Genomic DNA, 14,506 nt, shown 5'->3' with positions numbered 1-14,506 from the left:
CACCGGCCCCAGACGCTGTGATACATATAAATGGTATGGTATATATTAAGTTTGATGTCGGAATAACATGTGTAATTTAGCGGTTACGAAAGGGGATAAAAACCCACACTGAATTGACGACATATACACTGCAGATGTAATAGCCCTTCACAACACGTGTTTATCTGGTATGTACGACATACTACGGGATCTTATACAGACTTGTGTTATTTGATGAACCTTCGCTTATACTCGTCCTCAGGCTTACAGACGAGTTGACAAAGTTAGTGCTGGTCCTCAGGCTAACAAGGTGTAGATGTTCTAGGTCTTGACTTAGTATTTTACCATTTGTGTTTTTATGACCAGACTGCGAGAAATCCACATAATAACGAGTAACGAAATAAAGACGACTAGGAAATATAATTCCCGTCCTTACCATGGAAACTTAAAAAAATAGATAGACGGCGTATTTAGATGCTGAGTAAAATAGAAAGTGTTGGCGTATCATTACTTAATATGAATAATCATAATTTTCATAAAATTTGATATTAAATCTTTCTTTTTTTCGTTTCGTAGGACATAGGATTAAATTATAATTAAGTTCATTAAATTGCTTATTTTATGTGATAGATTAAGACAATTTATTAAATAAGACAATATCATATACATATGTAGTTTATGCCCTTTTACGTTTGCATATTACTTGATCCCCATGAAACGGGATAGTATAAATGTTAACTCTCTAGTTATTTTTTTTTCTCACATAATTCCAATTTTCGTATCAATGTTGAAAATTAAAGTTGTCGCTTTTAAGGTCATAGAACGAGTGTAGTTATAATTTTACTATAATTGGAAGTCCTAATTGATATAAACCTCTTTTTTAAAATATCAATCTGCAGACAAATAGATGTACCATGACGAAGGATAAATGTGATGAATGGGGTTTTTGACACTAAATATAAAGTAATAAAGATAACACTATATCAGGTGTGTATATATCACTACGCGTTTATTGTTAAGCCTGTAATAAATGTCACATCGGGGTAGGTCGATAGGGCGAAGGAAAATTGATAAAGTGTACATTCTGCGCACTAGCAACCCGATGATGTTTTTGTGGCAGTGATATGTTCTAGAGAGCGTGGCTTGATTTACATGTTTAATACATATCATCTTACTGGTTTTCGTGTCGTGTTCGGTTGACTGCCCCAACACAACGCCCGGCAAACCGTTACTCGAGGAGATTAACTACCCTACAATGTAATCCATGGGAAAATCACGTCCTATATAAACCTAGCGGGGTACTTTTTCAACTTTGTTCAGCATTTTAATACTCTACTCGTGTTTGAGGTCTAACTGTTTATCTATACAGGTTTTATTTGTATTCAGCTGTGTATATTTTATGTAGAGTAAATAAACTTACTGATGCAATGTATTTCAAATAACTTCTGAATAATCATTTCAAAGCTCATTCATGAAATAGTTTTCCATAAATTTTTATTTCGCTAAGCGCTAATACTTTTCTTCTGACTCGATTTAAAAAGATTTAGGATTGTTTTATGGTTATATCAATCTTAAATGCATTCTGAATTTTCGATATAAATACTATTATTGACATCTTGTTTCCAGAATGCACTCCTAAAACTAAATATTCTGTTAACGCTACGTTGACCTATGAAAGTTATGAACCATTGTGTATTTTATAAAATATTTACTTATGCAAGTGTTTGTTAATATTCTCTACATGTATAAGTACAATAATAATTTTAAACTTTATACTGTAAATGTTCCGGTCACACATATAACATTTTGTGTTCCAGTATTTCATGTTTCGTCTAAAACAATTGTATTATCAATTAACATAAAACAATTGAGACTAATGTTCAAATAATTTTTCCAGGAACACATAACACTGGGGAAAATGTTAAAAGCCAGGAGCACATACCACGGGGGAAAATGGTAAAAGCCAGGAACACATACCAATGGGAAAATGTTGAAAACCAGGGAAACATACACATACCAATGGGAAAAATGTTAAAAGCCAGGAACACATACTACTAGGGAAAATGTTGAAAGCCAGGAACACATACCGATGGGAAAAATGTTAAAAGCCAGGAACACATAACACTGGGGAAAATGTTAAAAGCCAGGAACACATAACACTGGGGAAAATGTTGAAAGCCAGGGAAACATACACATACCAATGGGAAAAATGTTAAAAGCCAGGAACACATACCACTGGGGAAAATGTTCAAAAAGCCAAGAACACATACCATGGGGGAAAATGGTAAAAGCCAGGAACACATACCAATGGGGAAAATGTTAAAAGCCAGGAAAACATCCACATACCACTGAGAAAAATGTTAAAAGCCAGGAACACATACCATTGGGAAAATGTTGAAAGCCAGGAACACATACCAATGGGAAAAATGTTAAAAGCCAGGAACACATACCACTGGGGAAAATGGTAAAAGCCAGGGAAACATACACATACCACTGGGGAAAATGTTAAAAGCCAGGAAAACATACCAATGGGAACAATGGTAAAAGCCAGGAACACATAACACTGGGGAAAATGTTGAAAGCCAGGGTAACATACACATACCAATGGGAAAAATGTTAAAAGCCAGGAACACATACCACTGGGGAAAATGTTAAAAAAGCCAGGAACACATACCACGGGGGAAAATGTTAAAAGCCAGGAACACATACCAATGGGGAAAATGTTAAAAGCCAGGAAAATATACACATACCGCTGGGAAAAATGTTAAAAGCCTGAAACACATACCACTGGGATATATGTTAAAAGCCAGGAACACATACCACTAGGATAAATGTTAAAAGCCAGGAACACATACCAATGGGAACAATGTTAAAAGCCAGGAACATATAACACTGGGGAAAATGTTCAAAGCGAGGAAAACATACCGATGGGAACAGTGTTAAAAGCCAGGAACACATAACACTGGGGAAAATGTTAAAAGCCAGAAACACATATCAATGGTGAAACTGTTAAAAGCCAAGAACATATACCACAGGTGAAAATGTTAAAAGCCAGGAACACATACCACTGGGGAAATGTTAAAAGTCAGGAAAACATACACATACCAATGGGAAAAATTTTAAAAGCCAGGAACACATACCAATGGGAACAATGTTAAAAGCTAGGAACACATAACACTGGGAAAAATGTTAAAAGCCAGGAACACATACCAATGGGAAAAATGTTAAAAGCCAGGAACATATACCACAGGGGAAAATGTTAAAAGCCAGGAACACATACCAATGGGGAAATGTTAAAAGTCAGGAAAACATACACATACCAATGGGAAAAATTTTAAAAGCCAGGAACACATACCACTGGGGAAAATTGTAAAAGCCAGGAACACATACACATACCAATGGGGAAAATGTTAAAAGCAAGAAACACATACCACTGGGGAAAATGTTAAAAGCAAGGAACACATACCAATGGGAAAAATGTTAAAAGCCAAGAACACATACCAATGGGGAAATGTTAAAAGTCAGGAAAACATACACATACCAATGGGAAAAATTTTAAAAGCCAGGAACACATACCACTGGGGAAAATTGTAAAAGCCAGGAACACATACACATACCAATGGGGAAAATGTTAAAAGCAAGAAACACATACCACTGGGGAAAATGTTAAAAGCAAGGAACACATACCAATGGGAAAAATGTTAAAAGCCAAGAACACATACCGCTGGGGAAAATGTTAAAAGCCAGGAACACATACCACTTGGAAAAATATTAAAAGCCAGGAACACATATCACTGGGAAAATGTTAAAAGCCAGGAACACATACTACTGGGGAAAATGTTAAAAGCCAGGAACGCATACAATTAGGGAAAGTCTTTAAAACCATGAACACACACCACTGGGAAAATGTTAAAAGCCAGGGAAACATAACACTGGGGAAAATGGTAAAAAACCAGGAACGCATACAATTGGGGAAAGTCTTTAAAACCATGAACACACACCACTGGGAAAATGTTAAAAGCCAGGGAAACATAACACTGGGGAAAATGTTTAAAGACAGGAATACATGCCACTGAGGAAAATGTTAAAAGCCAGGGAAACATAACACTGGGGGAAATGGTAAAAGCCAGGAACGCATACAATTGGGGAAAGTCTTTAAAACCATGAACACACACCAATGGGAAAATGTTAAAAGCCAGGGAAACATAACACTTGGGAAAATGGTAAAAACCAGGAACGCATACAATTGGGGAAAGTCTTTAAAACCAGGAACACACACCACTGGGAAAATGTTAAAAGCCAGGGAAACATAACACTGGGGAAAATGGTAAAAGCCAGGAACGCAAACAATTGGGGAAAGTCTTTAAAACCAGGAAGACACATCTACACCACTGGGGAAAATGTTAAAAGTCAGGAACACATACTACTGGTGAAAATGTTAAAAGCTTACAATTTGAATGTTTTAAACTTGTTTTCATACGTTCGAAATTATTATTTTAAACACCCGTTTCCTATATATATTTTTACAGCTACACAGAATGTATGCGATGCATGTAACCAACCTCCCACGTTAGAAGGAATCGTGGATAACCACTGCCGGGCACAGTTTGGTAAGTGTCTTCAACAAATCCATCGCCTTATGAAAAAAATAACTCACTACTTAGATACTGATAATGTAGGTTAGACAAGAACTACAACCCGGAATTATGTAGTTCCAATACAAAGATCAAACATTTCGCAAACCTAATACAATAGGTTATTGGGAAGTAAACAGAACATAGTTATTTTACTTGATGATATATACTTATATATTCAATTACCAAGTTAATTGCGAAACACATTATTTTCATTTGCCATATCAATTTTGAATACGTATTCGATGACACCATATAAAGATGTTGTTGTTGAATAAAGAAGCAAATTCGTTACTTCTTTATTTCCACAGTTGCAAAGGTCAAAGTGCGAAAGATAAAATTGAAAAGGCTGTCCAAAATACTGATTCTAAAGAAGAAGAAGAAATTTTATAAGCACGGCACTTTGACAAAGCGTGAGAAGAGGAAGCTGAACTTGGTGATTGAGAACGGAGCGCAGTGTGAGTGTAGCACGATCAACACAAGTAGGAGTGACTCCTTCATTATAATGGGCAACAAGACAGAGTCCGGAGTGTACACTGTGTCCTATATCAGTCCGTGGCGGAAGGACAGGGAATTCAAGCGAGCACTCCGGAAAATAAAAGGTGATTTTGATTGCAGTAAAATTATAGACATAATTGAACAACCAGGGGGAAATAACCCGCCTCCCCCACCAAAGGGTGGCAATGGTCGAGGTGGTAATAGAAGGGGTAATAAGAATCGACCTAAAAAGAATAGGAAGAAAAATAGAAGGAAAAACCGACGACGAAAGGAAAATAGAGGAAAGGGCCGTGGTCGTAAAAGACCAGGCAATAATTCTCAGACTACTGAAACCAACATGAGTGGTTGACGTCACTGACGTCATATGTACCTGTGGTTGACGTCACTGACGTCATATGTACATTTGGTTGACGTCATATGTACTTGTGGTCTAACGGGCATGACATGTGACTAAGCGTGAGATGTCTTTCAAGCCAAGAGTTGGTGCGCAAAATACTGCATGGGAATTTGGAAAATATTATCAAAACTTGTTATTGATACAGCTTTTTTTCAAATGGACTACATATGTTGTTTATAAAATGAAATCTGTGATAGTGGATCTACGAGTGTTTGAATTCCAAGACATTACTGTGAGATATGTATAATAATAGACTATAAATGTATTGCAGGCAAGAGCACCTGTGAAGCCGGACGTATGAGGACGGTGTTTGTTGGGTAAGGACCAACGGGCTACTGTTACACTGTGAATTCTTGTACAAGAAAGGTCTGGAAAAAACAATGTCGGCATAGATTTGCTTGTCTTATCTCACTGAAAATTCAGCAATCCATGTCGATGACATCCAATTACATAGCATATGCTGCCTATTCCTTAGCAAAGCACGTGATGTCTAATATAAGCGACATTTTGCTTTTTTCACACATGGAAGACCTTTTCTTGGCATACAGAACTCAAAGTGTAAAGAGACTCGAGACAACTAGAAGGTCTTCCCGTACACTGTTGTTTACCGATTTCATAAACCTTATGATGCCTTTGTCCTTTATTTTCATTTCGATTTTTTGTTTGTCTTGTAGAAATTAATCATGATAATATAATGTTTTTGCTTTAAACTGTTTTGCACATCCGACATTGTTTTGTACCAAGCACCCACCTGCACAGTTTGTCCTGTGTGGCACTCTGAAGGTCAGCGCCAGAACACTCGCGGCCGACAGAGTATAATCATTTGTATATGCTTCCTTATGGAAACAGGTCTATTGTAAGATTGTGTTAATGTGTTTCATAGTTAAGCCACATATCGTAAGATGGTAGTTCATAATGAAAAGCAACATACAGCTCATCAATTCAGAAAGACTTGTTGTAGTCATTATGCTGCCATAACGTTGCAGAATATTGTAAAAATATGATATTGTCGCTCACGCATTCGAATTCTGTAAAATCCAGTCATTGATATTAATTTGTAGGTAGTCATCTTTTCAAATTTAATTGGCATTTATTTTGAAACTTGAATCTTAGTTGCAAGTGGTCGCATTATTTTACCTTTATTCTTAGATAATCATTTAGTAAAAATGACATACAGTAATGAAACGATGAGTTAATTTGACATCACGTTGAATAAAACATCAGCGTACTTTTAAACATACGTGTTTCTATTGTTCGTTTCATTGTAAACATTGTTCCGTTTGTGTTCCCTCCTTACAGGTTACCCCCTATGTGCCCCTTACAATGAATCCTTGATATCCTAAATCCTTTTGCATCATGCCCCTGACTTTCTGCACATATACAACACCAATCCCTTGCACAGTAATCTTGTATAGAAATTTGTCAAACACGTCTTTCCCGCACGATACACCTAATTAACTCGTAAAAATAAAATGTACATAGTACTGTTAGATATTTAGTCATTTCCTTGTTTCTGTAAAAGGATTGATCATAATTATAATTCCATGACATTGTAAATAGCTTTATTGATAAAATATTTTAGAGATTGTTAACTATATATTTCCAAAAAACGAAAAAAAGGTTAAGGCTTAATCGTCTGTTTTATTACAAAAGACATTCTGCTTGCAAACAAATCTGTTTTTGCATATTACAGAGTTACCTGCCCTTTCTGGTTGGTATTGATTGTGACGTCATGTGTTTAAAAGCGTAACGTCAGCTTTTTCAGAGGAAAATCTGTAATATGCAAAGACATAATGTCATGTTTTGACATTTTACTTAGATAGCGATATAAAAATGTACAAATGAATAAAGTTTCATCAGTCATCTTGTAGCGTCAAATAAAATATTGTCGAACAACACGTATACATTAGAGCGCTGAATGTTCAGAATGTTTTATATACACAAAAATGGCGATATTTACCAATCATAAATCCGATTGTATTTTGACTGCTATCAATGTATAATATTACTTTCTTCTTATTTATTTTTTTTCGGGGGCAAATAATTTCACAAGCCAAGCAAGTTTGTTTATACTATATTTCTGACGCGGGTGTCAATTTTTGGTTCAATATTTATAGTAAGTACACCGTTACATTAATATTTATAGTAAGTACACCGTTACAACAATGCTTTTAAAACAATTCAATGGTATTTGGTATGATATATCAAATCGTGTCAAATTGTTATCTTATATGACCTTCAGATTGTTGTTTTAATATCAGTATTATGTTCCTTTTGTTCGACGAAACTGTGATTTCACCATAATGAAAAAATGGTCAATATACAATGATATGTAAATATCAGGATTTTAAAAACAAATTACAGTTCATTTGTAAAATGTTGTTGACTAATTCTGTATTTCGGTTAAAATATATGCATTATTTAAAATGAAAAAGAAAACTTTTGTTAGATTTTTTAGAATTTCTCAATGTGTAGTTATTTCTATACTATAAAAACAAAACAATACATATCCCTATATATGAAGTAAAACATATCTGAGTTTTAGCCTATATGGTATAATTTAATTGTTATTATTGAATAATCATCTGGTCAAGGTCTGTACTTTCACAATTACTATGACATCGTTATGTATGACAATGCTACACCGTTATTGCTTTCAGTATATATTTTAACACGAAAGTTCGCACGGATTCGAAATCAATTCCTGTTTGCATCACTTCGTGATTTGATAGGAGGTTTTACAAGCATCTGACCTGTTACAATACAACGCCAAAATTGTAACCTTTAAAGTTGAAATAATGTGGTTTTGTCCTTTGTATTTCAGAGAATGATATTTCTGCATGGAATTGAAGCTTTTAATATCATAAAGAACTTACAGAAAATTTAGGATATATTACAAAAAATTCGTATCCTGTCTGTTGTTTTATTAGTAATTAGTAATTCATGTGAACACCGTTGATAGATCGCGCACCTGATGTAACTGTTTTATCAGATTTATTATATTGTTGTCATATGTTCATTTACTTCTTTGATGTCAATAATCAACATTATTTCAGATGCAATTAAACCTATTTATGAAGTCGTACTATAGCATTCTGTGTCTTTGTGTCCAAGCCAAATTGTGCACCAAAGTGAACATCCCAATACGGTGGCGTCGGCTGATAAACTTTTGCTGCCTTTGTGTTTAGACATACCTGGAGCTTGTGGTTCCGATGACAATGTCCGACCTATTGGATACTTACCTTGTCACGACCTTGATCTATATCAGTAATGAAAGGTTTCTTCCTCGAATAGCACAGTACTAAAGTCTTCATGACCCCTCCCTTTTTATATCTTTAAAGATGCTCCACCGCTGACAAATGGTATTTTTTCACTATCAAAAACAGGAGCAGACGATTTAGTATTTTTCTTCAGTTACAAAAGTTACTTACTTTAGACCATTACCACCATTGAAAAGTTTGAGCTTCTTATTTTACTTCAAGTTAAAAATATAAAAAATAATTTATTGCATCCCGAATAAATTCCGTGCCACTTTATCCTATATGGAATGAAGTACTTATTGCGCATGCACCAAAAACGAAGTAAATTATTTTATATTATTTTTTGTGTTAATTATATATATATATATATATATATATATATATATATATATATATATATACGATTAAACACCAATTATTGTTCAAATGATGAATGTCATTTATGCTCTGTCGGCTGTGGAGCATCTTTAATGTAAATGTAAGTTTCCATACATACATAGTTGTGTTGTGTCGATTTCGAAAGGTTTTTTTTTTAGAATTTCCTTCATCATTTTGGCATTCATGAACTCATGAATGCTACCTTCCATCTCTTTGATTATTTTTAGATTTAATGAACCAATCTGTTGCACTAAGTCCATCGGGCAATGTTTTATGTCAAATCTTTATTTGTGCCTATTTTAGTAAACGTAAGCGATTCATGATATGGTGGCTCGGAGAAACACGTCATCATCAAGTGTTTTCTTTAATACAAATTATTGTGGGCTTAAAAGCTCGTGTTTAAGTGATTTTACAGATATGTGGCTTATAAGTCTAGATAACGACACCTGACTGTAAATTGAAATCTTCAAAACGCTCAAATGTAAATTCGTCTTCGCTAGTTTAAGTTATTCGGCTTAAAACCTAATGCAGTTCTACATAATCGACCCATCACCAGCGGAAGATTCCCTCTTCAGGGGAGGTTACTCTGTTCTATGTCGCTTTGACATTATCACTCGGACAAGATACTGACGTGTGATGTCTGACGTTGTCTTCAGTGCTATTTATAGACCGGAAGTTCCGTTGAATATTTCTGTTTAGTTTCAATTAAATGTCATACTATAATGGTTTGGATGTATAGTGATACGTAGCATGTTTCGTGATAATAGCCTCGATCTGGAATATCTTACGGGATGCAATGTTTTACCGATGTCTGCTGTCTCGGCAGGGTTAGTTTACATAGCTGTCAGAAGGAACAAACTGTACGCGCGATCACAGCGATATATCCTATTTATAAGTATTGCAAGTGTTTTCCTTCGGAATTTATGTGCGGTGAATATTTTGCAAAGAAACATTGATTTAATGACAAAATCAAGTATGTTATATAGTTCATGACGGGTAACTGGACTGGAGTTTTCAGTTTGTTAGATATCCATACAACAACTTACATTGATAATTATTTTTGTTTAATTATATTGGTTTCTTTTATCTGTCAATGTTTAATAAATTTTATGCATGGTGAGGATTTGTAACTAATTTTAAATAAGGATAATAATTGTTTTATTCCTCAAGTATAGTTGTTGCATACCTGACCAAATAAAAGATAATGAATTGTTAACAAAATATATTTAAACATAAACAGGGATCTGTAAAGACTTAATACATTATTAACAAGCGTAAAATATGTTTCTGTCGTATCGTCGTAATGGGAATAAGCTGTTGGACAGTGAATCAACTGTAACATATAACAAAATCATTTAACATTGAGTTTACTGACTGTAGATAGGATACTCTCGTTTCACTAGTGCACAACTTCCAATGGCGTAGTCAAAGATAATAGCATATCACAAATAAACCCATATTTCAGATAAACGTTGTTACGTCCATGACAACAGACTATACTCTACAAAATACCGGGAATGTTGTGGTAAAAACAACAGTGGTATCGGTACTAAGTTTGGTATGACGACGACGACAGACATAGTACGAGCAACAATACCACGTCTTATTTCAGTTTCAGTTATATATAGAAAATGTTTTTTAATATATACCAACTCTTTCATTGATTAAACAAAACAAGCATCACGCAGCTATAAATATGTTTACAAAAGTGAGGTTTTGATCTTTAGGTTAGGCCCTTAGAGAAAAAATTGAAGGGTAACATCACCTTGTACGTTCATAACACACGATTACTATCTATTTCAGTGTATGATCATGATTTAGGTAATCGACTTTGAATTCTTCTGTAGCCTGCTTTTTGGTTGTGTAGATAGCATTTTCAAAGACTTTGACAAGAAACGCACAAGATGTTACAAGCATATTAAAATTAGCCCGAGTCCTCCAGTTTTTTTAATCATGATCCTAATGTATATCGTTAGGAAAGATAGAGGCCAAAATCATTGTTGATGATTGGTGTCAGACTCACAATATAGTCAACGATACATTTCAAAACTTAAAGATGCTCCACCGCCGACAGAGCATAAATGATATTCATCATTTGAACAATAATTGGTGTTTAATCGTATATATATATATATATAATTAACACAAAAAATAATATAAAATAATTTATTTCGCCTTTGGTGCGTGCGCAATCAGTACTTCATTCCATACAGGATAAAGTGGCACGGAATTTTTTCGGGATGCAATAAATTATTTTTTATATTTTTAACTTGAAGTAAATTTAGAAGCTCAAACTTTTCAATGGTGGTAATGCTGTAAATTAAGTAACTTTTGTAACTGAAGAAAAATACTAAACCGTTTGCTCCTGTTTTTGATAGTGAAAAAATACCATTTGTCAGCGGTGGAGCATCTTTAAAAGGAATTTGGGCTTGATTCAACCTCGTAATTTCATTTTGAATTTTTTTGAATTTTTATTCAGTGAAATTAATACCTTCAACGTTTAAGGGTGATTACGTACATGAAATTCATGATTATTTCAATTATCGCTAGATGGCCTAGAAACAAAAGCCACTTGGATGTGACGCAATATTGAGCGAAAACTGGACATTGAAAAACTGGAGTAGATGGTGTTCGCTCTATGTCATAATTTCCACAAACGATTTTTCAGATTACTATTTAATTGAATTCTTACAGCAATGAAATATGATTTATTAGAGAATAATGACATGAAAATAAGATGGTTAAACCCTAATAATATTTTAATTCGTCCATTATCTAAGAGAGTATATAGGGTTTTTTGATAATGAGGTAACAGTTTCATAATAGTTATGGAAAATTGCTATCACAGCGTAGAACCCTTTAGGGTACTCTGCCTAATTATGCACCGGGGAACAATAAGGGCTGACGATCACATAACGACTGTGAGGTCTCCTTGTAAAAGTTTTGATTACGTATCAAAAACAGATGAGTATTATTTTTTTTAAATGTCTATTATCTTTCGGAATTTTAATTGCATTTTTCGACGTAAATCATAACTAACATGCGTCAGACATTTTTATACAATAAACAAATTTAAAAATAAGTTCATATAATAGATTTAATGATGTTACCCTTCAGCCTGGTTGTTTGCTGTCTAACACTCTGCAAAATTGAATTCACACAGCACAGCTCATTTTCATTGTATGCCTCATAAATAGCAATTAATTACATATGTAAAAGATCTGGTTGCCTTCAATTAAATTCGTGTCAATAAAAGGGCATTTTTCGTACTGCCATTGATGATATTCGTGAGTGAATAACTTCATTGCATCTTTCCCACAAATTGGTTGTATTCACGAATTACCAATGTTTTACATGATGCTATATCAAATTGCAGCTTGTTACCCAATGAATCTTTGCAATGTACGTTATCACCAATTTAAAGCTCTCGAATATCGCCATAAGAATTATAATAAAGTGTTCCCTGTATTACATAATTGACATTCGCGTGTAATCCGTGGGTTTGGGCAAGCTGCCAAGTATTTAAACAAGATGACCTAGTGCGGAATACACTAGGAATTAATGCTTTTAAAACCACATATTTTCTCTGACAGTCTTTCAGGTATTCCCATTTACTGATTTAAACATAATAATGAAACGCTTTGAAGTTAATTCAGCATTAGGCTTGGCTTTTGTATCGTCAGAAAGAAACTTTCGAAATGTCGTTTTCTGATTTTTAAAGCCATAATTACCCTTAACTATTCTGTGATCAAGCGTCTACTCGCTGAATGTGCTCTGACGTGATGTAGGGCTGTTTCGCGTAATATCGGGTGAGGTTTCCTAAAACCCCAAAAATCTCACAACATGCTCGTTTTGTACAAAATTAGCCTCCTTTTAATTGATCAGATATGTGGATTAAGGCAGCTACATCATTCAAGCACTAGCATTACACGAACCTTAACATCACAAACATTTTACAAATGATATGGAGCCGAGGTGTTACTATAGAGATGACGTATCGCACCCCGCAAATATTCACAATGCCATAAAATACAAACTAACTAATTATACTGGTATTAAGAAATAATTATTTTGAGTTTTCATTATTTTCAATATGAAGATATGCAGTTAAATGAGATGTGATTGATTTAGGTAGATAATTAATGCCTATCGACGTTTCTGTATTGCGAGAACTGAAATAGAGAAGAGGAGATGCACTTTAGCACGAAGCTGTACATAGATTCATCGCGTTCTCGTGCGGCTGATTGGTGCTGATAGATATATCACAGCACGTGCTCCACTCAAGTCATCACGTGATATCTACAGGTACTAATTATGCAATTAACGCATAATCTGCCTCGTATGGTGGTGATTGTCTAGATTTGTTAGAGTAGAATCATTTAACTTCTACAAACTCCGTATAATATTAGCATTTACAAAATGTGTTTGTAATCATTAGCTATTGTAAAAGAGCTTTGCCATTATTTTCCCATTCATACAACGAAATAGACATAATTTTCAAGACATGATTTATTAAGATGTCAGAGCTGATCTCCTTGCTCTGGTGTATGTACAATAAACATGGCTATCTGGATAGTTTTGTTTGGATCATACCCATTACAAGTAATCTAGTTATGTAAGATTTTTATCATTTGGCCTTCGCCCCTTTTACTACATATTCACGGAAGATGAATTAAGATTTCTTTTCTTCCAATTTCCCTTAAAACCTCACCAAACATACTTTGTGGGTAGGTATCCATTGTGCCGTCATTAATTTTTTGGGAGAAAATCACGTTGTTTTCTCTGAATTATATGACGTTACGCTCGCACACACATGACGTCACAATCAATAACTACACGCATGGGCAGATTTAAGCATTGATATCACTATTTGTTTTTATTTCAGCGGGGTATGGAATTACAAAATAGTGACATTAATGCTTATAATTAATTTTGTAACTGATTTAACCAAAAATAAAATATCATTCTAGTGAATTTTCAAGGGATTCTTTTTCCGAAAAGGGTTATTATCACATAAGTAAGTTTGAAAAGTCTTGAAGAAATAACTTCAAAATTTAATAACTTAAACAAAATTATAAAAAAACCAAAATAAAACAACAACAAAAATCAGTTTCTCATTTGCAATACACACTCTCATTGTTACCATCTTCATCCTCCTTTAAACATCAACCATACAAACAAAAAAATATTATCTTCGTCCTCAACATTTCAAACATCCTCAAATCATTATCACGTCTTCAAACCATATTCTATATTCGATTTAATCAAACATAAAGTATCATTCTAGTGAATTTTCAAGGGATTCTTTTTCCGAAAAAAGTTATCATCACATAAGTAAGTTTGAAAAGTCTTGAAGAGAA

The 14,506-nt window shown here is 34.2% G+C and overlaps 1 protein-coding gene across 5 annotated transcripts in view; it reads left to right on the top strand.

Moving 5' to 3' along the window:
- Window positions 1–8,593, top strand: part of LOC138329080 (secreted frizzled-related protein 5-like) — a 34,597-nt gene extending 26,004 nt beyond the window's left edge. For 3 of the 5 annotated variants that reach the window (XM_069275808.1, XM_069275807.1, XM_069275804.1), the window contains 2 exons: window positions 4,509–4,589; window positions 4,925–8,593. In XM_069275808.1, the coding sequence (XP_069131909.1) occupies window positions 4,509–4,589; window positions 4,925–5,460 (617 nt within the window). In that variant the 3' untranslated portion in view covers window positions 5,461–8,593. The remainder of the gene's footprint in view (window positions 1–4,508; window positions 4,590–4,924) is intronic. The other 2 variants (XM_069275809.1, XR_011209403.1) reach the window with 2 other exon arrangements.
- The last annotated feature ends 5,913 nt before the right edge of the window (window positions 8,594–14,506 follow it).

Source organism: Argopecten irradians, chromosome 8 (assembly GCF_041381155.1).
Source record: "Argopecten irradians isolate NY chromosome 8, Ai_NY, whole genome shotgun sequence".
Lineage (NCBI taxonomy): Eukaryota > Metazoa > Mollusca > Bivalvia > Pectinida > Pectinidae > Argopecten > Argopecten irradians.
The sequence above is the reverse complement of the archived record's forward strand: the minus strand, read 5'-3'. Positions and strand labels throughout refer to the sequence as shown.